The sequence below is a fragment of the Protopterus annectens genome, chromosome 1.part2, assembly GCF_019279795.1.
Source record: "Protopterus annectens isolate FY-2018-M chromosome 1.part2, PAN1.0, whole genome shotgun sequence".
NCBI lineage: Eukaryota > Metazoa > Chordata > Ceratodontiformes > Protopteridae > Protopterus > Protopterus annectens.
The window spans coordinates 195,942,026-195,956,974 of record NC_056727.1 but is presented as its reverse complement, the minus strand read 5'-3'; the positions used below and the strand labels follow the sequence as shown (position 1 = coordinate 195,956,974).

Sequence of the window (14,949 nt, the reverse complement as noted above, 5' to 3'; positions counted from 1 at the left end):
TCTAGCAGAATAAAGCATGCATGAGTAGCTATCACTCTACTGATGGGAATTTTCCCTTGACTTTTATCCATGAATCATACTGGCATGATATGGATGTGATGACTGATGCTTAGGATAGTGAGAACAATTTCAGTACTCAAGTCTGGCTATTATTTGATTTTTTTTCCCCTGTATGTCAATGTGATATGAATGTTCTCTATATGCACATGTCATATGATTTGCCACCTGGACAGTTCCAAGATGGAAAAAGCAACAAACAATGACAAGATATTTTGCTCCAGTGAGAGGCATTCTACAGATGTTCCATATTTATAAATAGTGACCCTGAGTGGTCCCATCCTCGTATAGCTTCAGATTACGCATGAGTTAGATGCCTACCTACTGAGGTCTATGGCCTGATGGACTCCCAGCTGCCCTTGATATTCATCAATGTCACTAATTTTGCTTTATAATCTTCCACTTTCTTAAAAAAGCTGAATTGTTTTTGAAAGTACATTAGTGACGGCAGTCACAAAATGTTACTTGTTAATCTTCAGATTTTTCCTAATATTTGGAACATGAAGTCAGCAGAGATCTCATCACTCCTGTAAATACACTATATTACTTTCTTACTTGTTCACTGTTCTGCCTCTAAGAGCACTGACTGGACCATACTGTAAGCTGCAATAGCATTCTAGACACAACAGACTTAGTTTCCATTATGGGGGAGTCTTAGAATACCATTAGCCATATAAAAGACAACAGTGCTCAGAATCTACACTCAAGGCAAACCAGCTCCCAGTACAATCACTGCATGATGACTTACTACTGAAAGTTTTGTATGGCGTTCAGAAAACTCTAAAAAGAAGCTAATTGTCACATAGTGAGTGATAAATCTGAGTGCAATTCAAACATAATCCTACATTGGCTCTTCAGTTTTCCTCATGAAACTTCACACTAATCTATCATAAACAGAGTACATACAAATATTATACTGTCAAGTTACAAAGCTGTGTAATGGATAAGAAAATATTTCCTGTAGTGAGACTGAAGCTGCATAAATAGAGTTGAATAAGTAATCATAGTTGGAAAATAATTTATTATCTATCAAACATATTTGGATTGCATACACTATTTACATGTTAGCAGCATGGGTTTATACTGTTCCCTAACTAACGATGTTAATTCACCCAGGAAATAATAATGCATTCAGGTGCATGCATGATGCTGTTTAGGAGTGGAAACCGTCTCCATCCCCTTCCCCACCAAACTAGCTAAATGAATCTTAGAAAGTCACGGATGAAAATGACCTTGATCAAGTGTTTAGTAATAACAATAACAGGGAGAAATCAGTGGTACCAAGTACTTAACCAAACTTCTCTGTTACCACATCCTACATGTCTGTATTTGTCTTACATTTTTTAATACTATATTGCATTTAAAAACTCTGTTTAACTCACATTTTATAACAAAATCCAAGATTACAGTTTAACTAAAAAAGCCTAAATTCAATGCACAATGTTCTAGGATACTAATTACCTTTAGAGGAGCAAATAGGCACTCTGAAACATAACATCTGTTTGTTCTGAAACATTTGCACTTTTCTTAGATAATCTTCAAAAGGAAGCTCATACATCTTATTGTGTGTTACTTCAAATCACATCACTCTTTCTTTCAATCTCAGAAATGTCTTCTCCTAATTTGTTACCTATACACATTTTCTTTCCACATACCTACAGTCTAGACACACATACACACACACACACACACACACACACACACATGCACACACACACGCACGCACACACACACACACACACACACACACACACACACGCACACACACACACACACACACACACACACACACACACACACACACACACACACACACACACACGCACGCACACACATGCACATACACACACGCACACACATGCACGCACGCACACACACACACACACACACACACACATACAGTCACTCACTCACTCACATATACATTTAAAAAAACATTAACATGACCTGCTTATAGAAAATTATCAACACTTCTCTATTTCTTATACTTAACTTTTTACTTCTCATCTGTTTACTGTGGCATTAAATTACCTATATCAATATAACTTCATACATTTGAATGAATTATCAATATCACCACACTAAATTTAAAATAAGAGATAGACTTAGAAATATAATATATATTTAATATTTTGTTTGAAACTTTGATTACTACTTATTAAGACATCTGCATATAAAAAGGACTAGAGTCCTTTTTTGGTGCCTTATCTACACTGTATTTTATTTAAAGGTACAATTTAACATTATACATATATGAGAAGATTTCATTTTCATTAAACTAGACAATAATCCTATGTGAAGACAAGCACTCTAAGAGAGTGGTGTCCTGTTTTAAAGGACTGAGGCATGGATATAGAGAACATATACAATTTTAATAAATGCCCATTCTTAGATTTTGTGACTTATGCACATTTTTATAATGCCTTTAAAGCTCATTCTATATAGAAAATATGCCGAGACAGTGCACAATTACAACTCTAAAACCTAAAGCAGTGAGAGAAGATATATGGTGACAGCACATAATTAAAACAACTCTAAAACCTAAGACAGTTATCATACTAAACATGCATTGACACACATAAAATATAAAACAAAACAAAAAGACATGAGCTTACCTTTACATCTGAGAAAAACATTTTCAACATGTTTGAGCTTGGGTACCGAGTATAAAAAAACATCAGTTTTGCCTTTTTCAAGTGGTTGGGAGAAAGTCCTTCCTGCATGTGGAATATCCATAGTTAAGGAGAATGAGTCCATATGAACAATACACATCCAGTACATAGCTTTGTAAAATAAGAAGGGAAAACAGATACATGGAGTTGAGTAAAAATTGATCATTTACCTGGGTCTTTTTCAAAAATTTCCAAAGGTCATTAAGTTTCACAATATCATTATGTATTCACTTATTTTATGTTGCACTTTGTTTCATGGATGTGACTCAGAAAGTACAGCATTAAATCCTGCAACACTGTGTAACTTTGAAATGAATAAGCAATGTAGCATTGTGTAAAGTAAACTCCCCGCAACCCAGACAACAGTTCCCCTTATTAACTGCAGCGGAAATGTTTTTTGAGCCATAGTACTATCCGTCAGAAGGAACTATGATGGATGGCAATATCTGCAGATTGTATACCCATTTCCCAAATCTTAATCATAACAGATACTGTTTTCACAGGGGATTTGCATCATCTATCAATATATCATCTAAGTGTATTCAAAATTAATATGTCCAACACTATTCATTTAAATTGCCACAACAGACAATGCTACAAGTCATATTTTGCAGTATAAAATATAATGCCAATGTGAAATCTTCACAGATAATGTAGAGGCTTGTTTTTGTGGTACAGTAATTGTTCTGAAACCTAGGGACACATTCCAAGAGTTGCTCTCAGTTTAAGTCTGCCCTGATTCCTAAAGAGTAGCTCTCGGTGTAAGTGACTAACTTTGGTTTAAGGCCTATCTATAAACTGGCTTACAATGGGGCCTAGATTCCCAAAGACCTGCTTGCAGTGTAAGTGACTTACTTTAGTGTAAGGCCTATCTATAAACAGGCTTACTGGGGACCAGATTCTCAAAGACCTGCTCTCAGTGTAAGTGACTTACTTTGGTGTAAGGGCCATTTATAATCAGGCTTACACTGGGGGCCAGATTCCCAAAAACCTGCTCTCAGTGTAAGTGGTAATTTACACTGAGAACAAGTCTTTTGGAATTCCCCCGTGAGCTGATAAAACTAACAGATCGTTCTGTCTGGTGCCTACTGTTTTTGGAAAGTCTAATTTAAACAATAAGAAAAGAGTGCCTTATCTGTAACTCTAAGAGGAAAAATCACATTCACATTGTACAAATTTGTGAAAAAAATTAAGCATATATAAAATACCAGAGATATATGAGCCATACAGTCACGAAAGAAGATTATAAATTCCAAACCTGGATTACATCACCTTTCTGGAAAGAATTACATGTCTAACAACTTTTATATTATTAAACTTTTAAAAGACCAATTAACCAAAGAAACACTTTGATAACATTGGCATCTTCTTAGGTTAGGACTTTAGATAAAAATGCTGAAATATGGTCAGAAACCACAGCGAACCTTAAATCCATGGTTCTTACAATTTCTCTACCTATGTATAAATTAGGTCGACCACTGAGTACTTTGTAAAATAACAAAAAATCACATGATCTTAAATCTACTCAAAATCTAATATCTAACTTTTTTTTACCAAGTCTATGGGATACAGTTCGTAAAGCAAATCTCCGTGCATGTGTGCATGCATGCATGTGAGCTGGTGCATGTGTTACTGTGTTCTGTGTCTATATACATCTTTGATGAGGAACACACACACTTGAAAAGGACTTTGAAACTAAGGCAAATAAATCATGAAGTAAACTGTATTTTATGATCAGAATTATTTAAAGGTAGGTAGTAAAACATGGCTGCGTAAGCTGTGCTTACAATACTGACAGAAGTACTCTGAAAGTAACACAAGTGTAATACAAAGATACACAAAGCTGTTGAATTCACTCATAACCCCTAGAAAACTGTGAGTAAACATAATAACATGACACTCTCAAAATGGGAGGAATGAAAGTTATAATCTATGAAACTTCATGTAGCATAATGCAAAGAGAAAAAAAAAACATAGAAGGCCATCTTTAAAGGGATATGAAGTGTTTCATCACATGAATTTTCACAAACATGAGTTACAAATATACATGGAAGCCTTAGAATCCGAAACAGTCTGACATTGCTAAACTGACACATACAAAACTCCTTGAAGAAGTGGAAAAATGTTGGAAAGACTAGCTTGGAGTTCTGTAGCAAATAATGATTTGTTATATGATGGCAGAAATCTGAATACTTAAGAGTAAGTCAGATATCACTTGCTTGGGTCACGGACATTTTTTTTATTCAAGCATATTCTTTTAAGATCTAGGAGTGATAATATAATAAAATATATGTGCTTATGTATGCTACAGAAAAGTATTTTTAGATATGATGATATATATATATATATATATATATATATATATATATATATATATATATATATATACACCCATTTTTCAGAATGACACATTGTCAACCGGACACATTGTTGGAATACTAATAGAAAACTGATATTTGTAAGTTAAAATGTTGCCCGTTTTTGTGTTAGAAGGAACACACACAGAAGTAAGGGCATGAGTAGTGCCTCCAACACACACACACACACACACACACACACACACACACACACACACACACACACACACACACACACACACACACACAAACATATTGACATTTGTGTTTTTGCTGAGAAACCTGATTAGATGACACTTTCATAAATCTGACTAAGAAACAATGAAAAGAAATAGCACAAAAAGCCTAAATTAAGTGGTCTCATTTACTAGTTATGCTCAGTATATATCAGACATGTACATCATATTAGGAAAAGTGTCCTCAAGGATGCCATTGGTGCAACTGTACTCGTGCAATGACTTGGGAACAAACTAAAGAGGAAAAAAGACATCACAGTCACTATAGAGCATACTGGCAGAAACACTACATTTAATTGTGCAGTGTGGCATTGTGTTAGAGCACTATACTTGTGCAGCCTTACAGTGTGTCATAAAACATTACAGGAGAGAGATTGTAGTGAGTACATCAGAGATAGCTTTGCCATACATACATAGCTTTGGTCCTGTCAGACTAAGAAAGGAGGGAAAGGTGAGTTATATTTTCTTTCGTACTTTTTTTTTTCAATTTTCATTGAGTTTGTCTGACCTCAGAAGTTTCATATCTAGAATATAGGGGCAGAAAATCACATTGGTTATATGACAGACTCGGCCTCCTGAAAAAAAAAATACATTTATCCAGTATTATTTGGTGATGTCAGTGTTACTACAGAATGAGATTTCCTCTGGGATAGTCACTTTAGCAATGAATTAAATGGTGTGTGTGTTGATTCATAGTAAATCCCATACAGTGTCAGATGAATGAATGACAGCATACTGGACAAAGTGAGGAGCTAATCATAAAGTGGAATCAGTAGGTCATCTCCCAGGGGCCAGTATTGTACTGTCCTGCTGGTACTACATCACAGAAAAGATTTGAGTAGTTAGGTTTGGAGTTTGTCACTGCACAAACAAGACAGAGAAGCATCTTTAACGTTAATCAAGGTGCAAGGCTTACCTGCATGCAGCAATGGATCTTTTAGAAACAGCCTCATAAGACAAATGGACAGTGTGGGCAAAAGCACATTTCGCCAGAGCATGTAAAATGCAAAAAATGCAGGAAAGCTGAGCTGTATGATCAACTCATATATCTACAAAGGAATAATTCGGAAGGCAATCGAAGAGACAGGACTTAAGTCTGAAACAGTCTAAACCAACTGTACCTACTTCATATCATGAAAAACATGACTCAAAGAATGGTTTAACCATCTGTAGAGGGATACACACCCATATGGTCAGTTACAACAAATGCAAATTGTCAGATGTTAAAGGTTGTAATTGCAGTGTTACAGTGGTTGGGGCATGTCTTGTGTGTTCAAGCATGTTTCACCAGTCCTTAGTGGGGTTGGGAAGGTGGCCTAATGGTTAAGGTGTTTGTCTTACAAATACAAGGTGCAGGGTTTGAATCTCACAGGGGATAATTGGCTAAGCTTAAAATGGCTCACAAGGGCAGTTAACCTAGTACTAATCTATGAATCTATATATATATACATATATATGTGTGTGTCTATATATAAAGATATAGATGTATGTTTTTTTAGGAATTTATATTAATATACACACTCATTTACTTTATATGTAAACAATAACATATTTGTAACCTATTAAATATTCAATACTGCTGTCCGCTGTCATGTAATCAGCTCTATTTGCTTTCCTATTTGACCATCAAAACTGCATACGTTTAATAATATATAAAATTTGAGTTCAGCCATTATGAAAAATGACTTGATTTCAATACATAATTCCTCAAATGTCAAAGTAAATAAACTGTAAGACCTCTCAAAGATGACTGCATTTTAACTTTCATTCATTTAATAATATTTATACCTTCATTGCCCAATGATATGACTTACCACTTACTTCTGACTGGCTCAGCTCCACTAACTGAACCAAAAGAAAGAACAGCCAAGATGATAAAAGTTATAGCAACCAACTGCCTTTTACTGCATAATAAAATGCAGAGCACAGAAAGGAGCATTTTCCAAGGAAACATATTTTGGTGCCATCAGTGTGTCCCCACACATATTCAAAACAGCAATGCGTAAACCTTCAAATCAAGAAGAAGAAGAAGAAAAACAGAATCACAACATAATGTCTGAAAAAAATAGTTATTGCAAAGGATAACAGCCACAAACCCATATTGTAAACAAAAACATTAGTACTGCATGTGCCCCATAATTCAAAGATTTGTAGTACAGACTACAAATTTGGAGAGTCAAGATTCAGGAAAAGTACAGTGATAGTGCCTAATCCAGTCATAATATATGTATGTGTCTGGTGATTTGACATTTGCAGACTATATTGAAAGACCCTTAAGTATCATACAGTCTAATCAATTCCAAAGGGCACTACATAGAATACCCATAATACTTTGTTTTATGCAATATTTGTGAAAATGTCATATATAATGCTTAAATCGAACTACAAAGAAAGTTAGTGCATTGTTTTGTTAATATAAATTTATTTTCAAATCTGTCATTCAAATCCAAACCAAGCCATGAGTTTTCTAATAAAAATATATATCTTTCAAATGTTCACAGCCTTGACAGTCTAGCTAAACTAAGGGAGGCAATGCCTCTGCTGATATGCATAACACATTTGTTATCACATATTAGTTTCCAGTATTAAATAAAGTGGTTGAGTCTAGCAGCATTTTTTGTGTTGTTATAGGAATCAGAAGTTGCTGAAGGTGCCTTATGTCCTGCACTACTCCTGGAATTAGAATGTCAACCATAATGTTACAAATGGCTTTACATGTATAACCCATTCTTCTAACTGAAAAATCACAGCGAGTACGATTATCTATTTTATAAAAACACTGACTTGTTTAGAAAAGTGTCGTTAGGTTAAAGATGTGCCCTTTATGTGTTTATGCCACTTTATTGTTCCTTCTGAAGCAGATTGGCTGTTTCCTATGTTCACATTATTATACATCATTAGAAAGCAGCTATGAACCATACAAGGGCAATGTAAACTGTCATGAACTGATTCATTTCAAGATAATACACCGATATGTAAAAATTATTCAAACCAAGTTCTGATTTTTTGTTGAAATGAAAAAAAAAATCTCACAAAGAAGATCATATAGATATGCAGTAAGGAATGAAGAGGTGGGCATTGTACAAATATAATTATACTCCTCGGGACATTTTGAGGTGTCTATATCATATGAGCGAATCGCACAAATTGCAAATGCTCATAATATCAAACGTACCGGAACTCAAAGTGCTTTTTCTGAAATCACGGTACAGTGAAGAATGGGATATTTGCCCTTTCCTCACTGTAGTGCAATCTCAGAGTTGGAATATATATTTAGCGGGGGGGGGGGGTGTGGGGGGCGCAGCCTCCCACAATAGGACGTTCGAGGTCTGGTATGTTCGATATTATGAGCGTTCGCAATTTGTGCGATTCGCTCATATGATATAGACCCCGTTTTGAGGCATGAACCAAAAAGGCAAATGCTTCACAAATCCTAGGAAACATAGTGGTATCTGTACAATGCATACCCCTATATGCCTGACTCTGCTTATAGAATTAGTATGGGTATGTCTGTATACACATTATCTATATGTGTGTGTGTGTGTGTGTGTGTGTGTGTGTGTGTGTGTTATACAAGTTATCACTGCAAGTAGTTATTGGGTGCTGAACAGCTGGTGTTTTTTGCTGCTGGTTCAGTTTGTTGAATAATGGGTTGGTCAAACTTCATTATATCGACCTTACGTAATTCAAGGGGTTTTGACCTTTTAAGTTTTGTGACCCTGGAAATAATATACTTAATTTCTGGGGATGTGACGGTGGGTTGAAACCCCCTACACAGAAAGTTCTTATTAGTTTTACTTTTAGTAATCATAACTGTAACCTACCAGTTTACATTTGCAATTATTTCTTTGTGATGATTTTTGTGACAATTAATGACAATCACTGATGAGTTTGTTCAATGTTTTGTGTTTCAAGCAAACCCACCAGCGATAATTCATTATAAACTTATGTATATGTGTTAGAATCTAACATGATACTGTATTTTAATGTACAACAATTCTTCCAAATGTTACACGTGCTTTTGTAATAATAAAAACAGATCTTTGTCTAGATGTAAAAGGTGAGTGTTGCTGCTGCATTCATGATGCTGTCAAAATAAATGAATTAACTGTAAGTTTAAAATGAAATTACCAGTAGCATGCTAAACCTATGAAATATCTGGCAGTTGGAACACAGGTTTAAGGCTGTGATCTGTAGTTTCTGTAGTAGAGGATTTAATTCCCAGAGCATTCATTTACCTGCTCTATGACCTTGAGTAAGTCACTTAGCATGATGTTGTTCCTAGACCCCCTCTGAAAAGGGATTCTACATCCAGTGGGCCTACTTGGTTAACAAATGAGTATTATTATTATTATTATAAGATTCATTAAATTAAATGTACAAAATTGGTAGGTGGCATAACAGTTAAGGTGTTTACCTTATAGATACAAGTACAGGATTTGATTTTCACCATGGGAAAAACTGGCTAGGCTTAAAATGGCCTGGAAGCACAGTTGGCCTAATACAGACCTGTGACCTATGACCCAAAGTTCCACCAATGAAAATATTATCCTGAAATGACAGCATGCTCATTTTTTGCTGCTCACTAATGAACTCTGACACTCTCACTGCATCCTTCTATCAACAAATGATAGACTGTAGTTCGTTTTTGGAGAGTGTTTGCTTTTGCTATGTGAAATCACATTTCATAACGGAAAGAAGCAATGACAGTGTAACAGTTCATAAGCTTGGGTCCCAGTGATATATCATTGAAAATGTAATCGTTAAATATTTTAAATTAGTAAAGACAGATAGAAACTCTTATAAGATTTCTGGAAAACTAGAAGTTTAGCACAGATGGTTAAGACTGTTCAAAACATTAATCTTACAGTTCTGAGTTTAAGTCAGTCAGTTTTCACCAGTATACTGAGCAACTCTGAAAAAGTCACATGACTAGAAGGAGCTACTGGAGTGCCCCTGTAGAGGGGTACTTGGGCTTTTGTGCTCAAGTGTAGCTTGTCATGTGCTCTGTATGCCACCATGTACATATAATAATTATTTTATTTTGTTCATTGCGATCTGCTCGATTTTAAATTAGAAAAGGCATCTTTAATATAATTTCTAGATAAATATGTTTTTGTTGTTTTAGGAAAAACTACATTTTCTGAGGTTTGGGGCTATACTTCTTGGGGAATAGGGCTACATTTTGGAAGCTGGTGTACAATTCAAAAAATCTCAGCTACGCCTAAAGCTTCGGGGGTTTTATTTGGTTAAAACGTTTGAATAAATTGAATACAAATGTATAGGTTTGGCAGTTAGCTAGCAGTAAATCTTATAAAACTCTCACAAAATCAAGCTTACTGGCATACAGCCATATTCCTTCCAAAGCAAAAAAGGTGCGGTGAAGATAACAAAAATACATGAACATAAACAATATCATTATTAATAATATTTTATGTTTCAAGATCACTAGAACAACTTCTTAGTAAAAGTATGTTCAAAACCCTAAACTTTTCTAAGCTACTTTTTTTACTGGTAGCAAACTTCAGAATTACCTCTGCCATCTTTCTTTTTATAAAGAGTTACTGCAACTTTTCAGATCAGTTTTCTGTGTATTCCCCAACAGAGAAATCATGGTGTGTTGACTGTGCCATGTTTGCCATAGAATATGAGTGATGCAAATGTTGAATTTTCATGATTCTGCACACACTGAGTAGCAAAGGCCTTTACTGCAGCCTGTAACTCAGTTTTTTAGCTACTAGGGAAAACAGTAGACCCATCCTAAAAAGAGAAAATAGACTTAAGGGAGGCTTTGTCATTGTCAATAAACCACTACAATCAGAACTATCATCAATATCTAGTTTATTCAATGAGCCTATGCATGAAAGAGAGTACAGGCACACTGTTTAGCATTGTTGCTTCACAGCACCTGATTCTCCAGTTCATTTAAGGGCTGTGGTGCTTTTGCGTCAAAAAGAAGTGTGATAGATTGTCAGTCCTTCAAAATAACCACAAGTGTGTGTGTGTGTGTGTGTGTGTGTGTGTGTGTGTGTGTGTGTGTGTGTGTGTGTGTGTGTGTCTGATGCATCCCGTCATGGGCTGGCACCTCATCCAGGATTAGATTCTGTGCCTTGTGTCCACAGAGTGGGGTGATAGGCTTCAGTCCCCCATGATCCTGACTGTATTAAGCAGGTAATTAGAGAATGAATGACTGAGCAGTCATCACAAAAACAGTAGTTAATAGTGCTTTATTGTAATCACCATTTTCTTAAGTGGTAGTATTATGATCCAGTTCAAGTTTTCACTAACAGTTAATAGAGAAGCTACTTTATGTTTTTGGATAGGGAAACTATTGCCAATCTGCTGATGCTTTTACTTGTGGAACGATCTGTGTTTAGGATAGGCTTATTGTTACCTGTCTATGGAACAGATTTGATGCACTGCATGATTAGTCAGTTTCCTTGTGCATTGTATAATAATCTTTTAAAATATTTAGACATTCTAAAATATGTCTGACCAAACTAAACACTCTCCAACATTTTTAAATCTGGACAACCGACCAGTGTGCTACATTTTTTCATTGCACTATGCACAGCATAAAGCTATTAATATGCTGCTTCTTGCAACAACCGCTCATCTCCCATAGTACGCTGCATTGTTCTGTCAGTGTCTGGTGTTACACTTTATACTTGTTGCTCTATAAGCTCTCATATATGCCTTCCTTTCTAAGTCAGTATCATCTTATTAAAGTAATAACATGCTACATTTTTACCATGGCATATTTGCTTCAAAGATTACTTGCCAACAGGTCATTTCACAATAAATATGTACAAGAAGTAAACTGATCTCCATGATGGAAAAGGTGTAAAATGGAGGGGCTATAACTTAACATGGGCACACTTAAAAATTAACTGCAGAAACTCTGCTTGCTGAATTCTTTGCTTTTTTTTGCTTTCTGCTGAATATAATCTGAATACTGAGCATGCCACAACTCAGACAGACAGACAAACAGCACAATGGCTGATGATTTTGTAAATGAGGTAGCAATTCTTATGTCACAGCACAGTTACAAATGCTAAGATGGAAACAACTGCACAAACATAGGTAGTACTGAAAGTGAACAAGAGTGGTGGGGTGACAGAAGTCACAGACTGCAAATCACAGGAGTCTCCCAAGTATTGCAATACATTGCATGGCAGTGACTTTGTTTGTGTCTTTCGGCTTTTCGGAACTCGGTCCGCTAATGATTGGTAGTGGATTTTTACGTACCGGGTTACCAGCCCTGACGCACAACCTTCAATGAAGGCACACCCCATTCACGTATGCCTCCACACAGAAGACGTTCTAGCTGAGAATCGAATGGGACAACATCTTGCTATGAGGCGACAATGCTACCGCAGCACCACCACCACAGTATATACATTGCATGACAGTGACTACGAGTTAATAATAACTTATTATACCTCAGGGAGTGTGATACAGTGCACAAAGCACCTCACATCCAATGGCATCTGGCAATAGATATGTGTCAGCTGTAATTATGCAGGTATATGCATGAAACATACTTCTTACCTACAAACTGTTGTCATTTAATCAGCATTTACCTGAAAATTATAGAGTACAAGTTTCTTACCAGACACTGTTGCAGTATAGCTGGCAAAATAATTATCTCATGTTATGTTTTGAGCAACACACATCACTATCTGTGAGTGACTAGTCACATCTATACATGTGAAAATATGCATAGTATGGTTGCATGTTCTATAACAGCATATATCACAGATTATGTGAGAAAATTAGAGACTCTTTATCTGAATAATATTTACACTTTGCACATTGTGCCAGTTCTGCATGGTAATTTCCAGAATTTTCAAGATAGCTGATAGTACAAATATATGCTAATATAATATTGCACTCAGCAAAACAGCATCCTTACAAAATTAGTAAAGAATAAAAGAAATACTGCGGCATGAGCATGTCTATTATTTGACTATATTTTGTTAACACTGTAGACTGCCGTGTCACACTTCAGGAGTTTACCAGGATGCTACATACTCAAGAAATGAAAGAATTGCGAAGAAACTATGGAACTAAGAGTTTTATCTTTCAAAAACTCAAAGGAACTGGTTACCAACTGTCTGAACTGAAGCTATAATCTATTATTTTAGGTTACTATGCCATCTGTTACGTTAATACCTCAACACCTCAAGACTTGAAAACCCACTCTTATTAGACTTACATCTAATGCCTAGAGCAGTGAGGGAACCCAGGACATTTTCACTCTCTGGCATCAGAAGCAAGCAAGTAACCTGCTAATCAAATGGCAAATGTTTCTTATTCTTTCAATACACACTTATGTATAGCACATTACACACTTTATATCAAGGAGGTAGAACGCCAGCAGAGTAGCTGTTTTTTTTTTTTAACTGCAATGAGTTTATTTTCCAGGTATTAGTTAATATTATTTGAATTCTAACTGCCTTTGCTTCCCTTCCATAATGGAATATACGAGTGTAAAACAAATATTCCAAAACACGACCAGATGAAAAGTATAACACCTGTCCGGACCAGCCAGTTTAGTGGAATTAATTCTACAAGCTACACCAATGCACTAATGACAGTCCCCACAACTTGTATTACAAGCTCTGTCCTAATCGTATGTACTGATGATCCAGTGATCCCTTCGTGTGCAGATTTGTGAATGGTATGGACTTTTCATTGTCTAAATTTACAGCGTAAGACAACAAGAGAGGTAATGCATAAAAGACTACTAGGTTTCACACTGGTATGTTGAAGACCATTTAAGTTTTGGTCTCAGGTATTACCAGTAAAGCATACTCTGATATTTGGCTGCTACATTTAAACCCTGCTGGGAAGACTTTATAAAAAAAGTTATGCCCAAATGCATAACAGCCAATCCTTCCCTATAAGGAATGGTAACGCTCAAGGCAGAACAGTGTTACAAAGGACAGCAGACATATCTTACACATCACCTGTGGTCTGATTTTATGCATGGAACCGAATGATTACAGGTAAGTGGGTTAAAGCAGTCAAAAATCTTTTGACTGATAGTACTATACTCATTAAGAAAAGATCATTCCTACTATAACTACAATGTTACTATGCTGCAGCACAGTAGAAGCCAAGGGCTACTAAGGCAAGCTAGAGCAGGCACAGTGTATATATGACTTTCTACTTTATGCACATCCAGCACCACTAAATGCAGCCTCTTTCAAGAAATACCAGAAAAGGACAAAACTAGAAATACTGCACTGCCTTAGATATCTGATGACCTTCTTGCTATTTGTCTAGGTTATTTACTTTTTAGGTATACTGTCTGGCAGCTAAGTACAGAGGATTAAGGATAGAAGATACCATCAAATTATTATCATGTAGTTCTGGGTTTGAATCCCTCAGTCTCCAATAGCCTAGTCTGTGACTCGGAGCAGCTCACTTAACCTAACTCTAACTATGTGTGTGTGTGTGTGTGTGTGTGTGTGTGTGTGTGTGTGTGTGTGTGTGGTTTACTCCATCAACAAATATAAAAAAATAAAATAATACAAATAAATATCAGTGAACATATGCCATGACCATCTTCAGTCAGTATTATTGAGTGGGTGGGCAACAACTCAGTGGGAAACTCTAGAG

At 35.9% G+C, this 14,949-nt stretch overlaps 1 protein-coding gene across 1 annotated transcript in view; it reads right to left on the bottom strand.

Annotated features, from left to right (window-relative positions):
- Positions 1–14,949, bottom strand: part of PROX1 (prospero homeobox 1) — a 210,725-nt gene that overhangs the window by 167,539 nt on the left and 28,237 nt on the right. Inside the window, exon 2 of the mRNA XM_044055509.1 lies at positions 2,673–2,780. Within this exon, the coding sequence (XP_043911444.1) occupies positions 2,673–2,780 (108 nt within the window). The remainder of the gene's footprint in view (positions 1–2,672; positions 2,781–14,949) is intronic.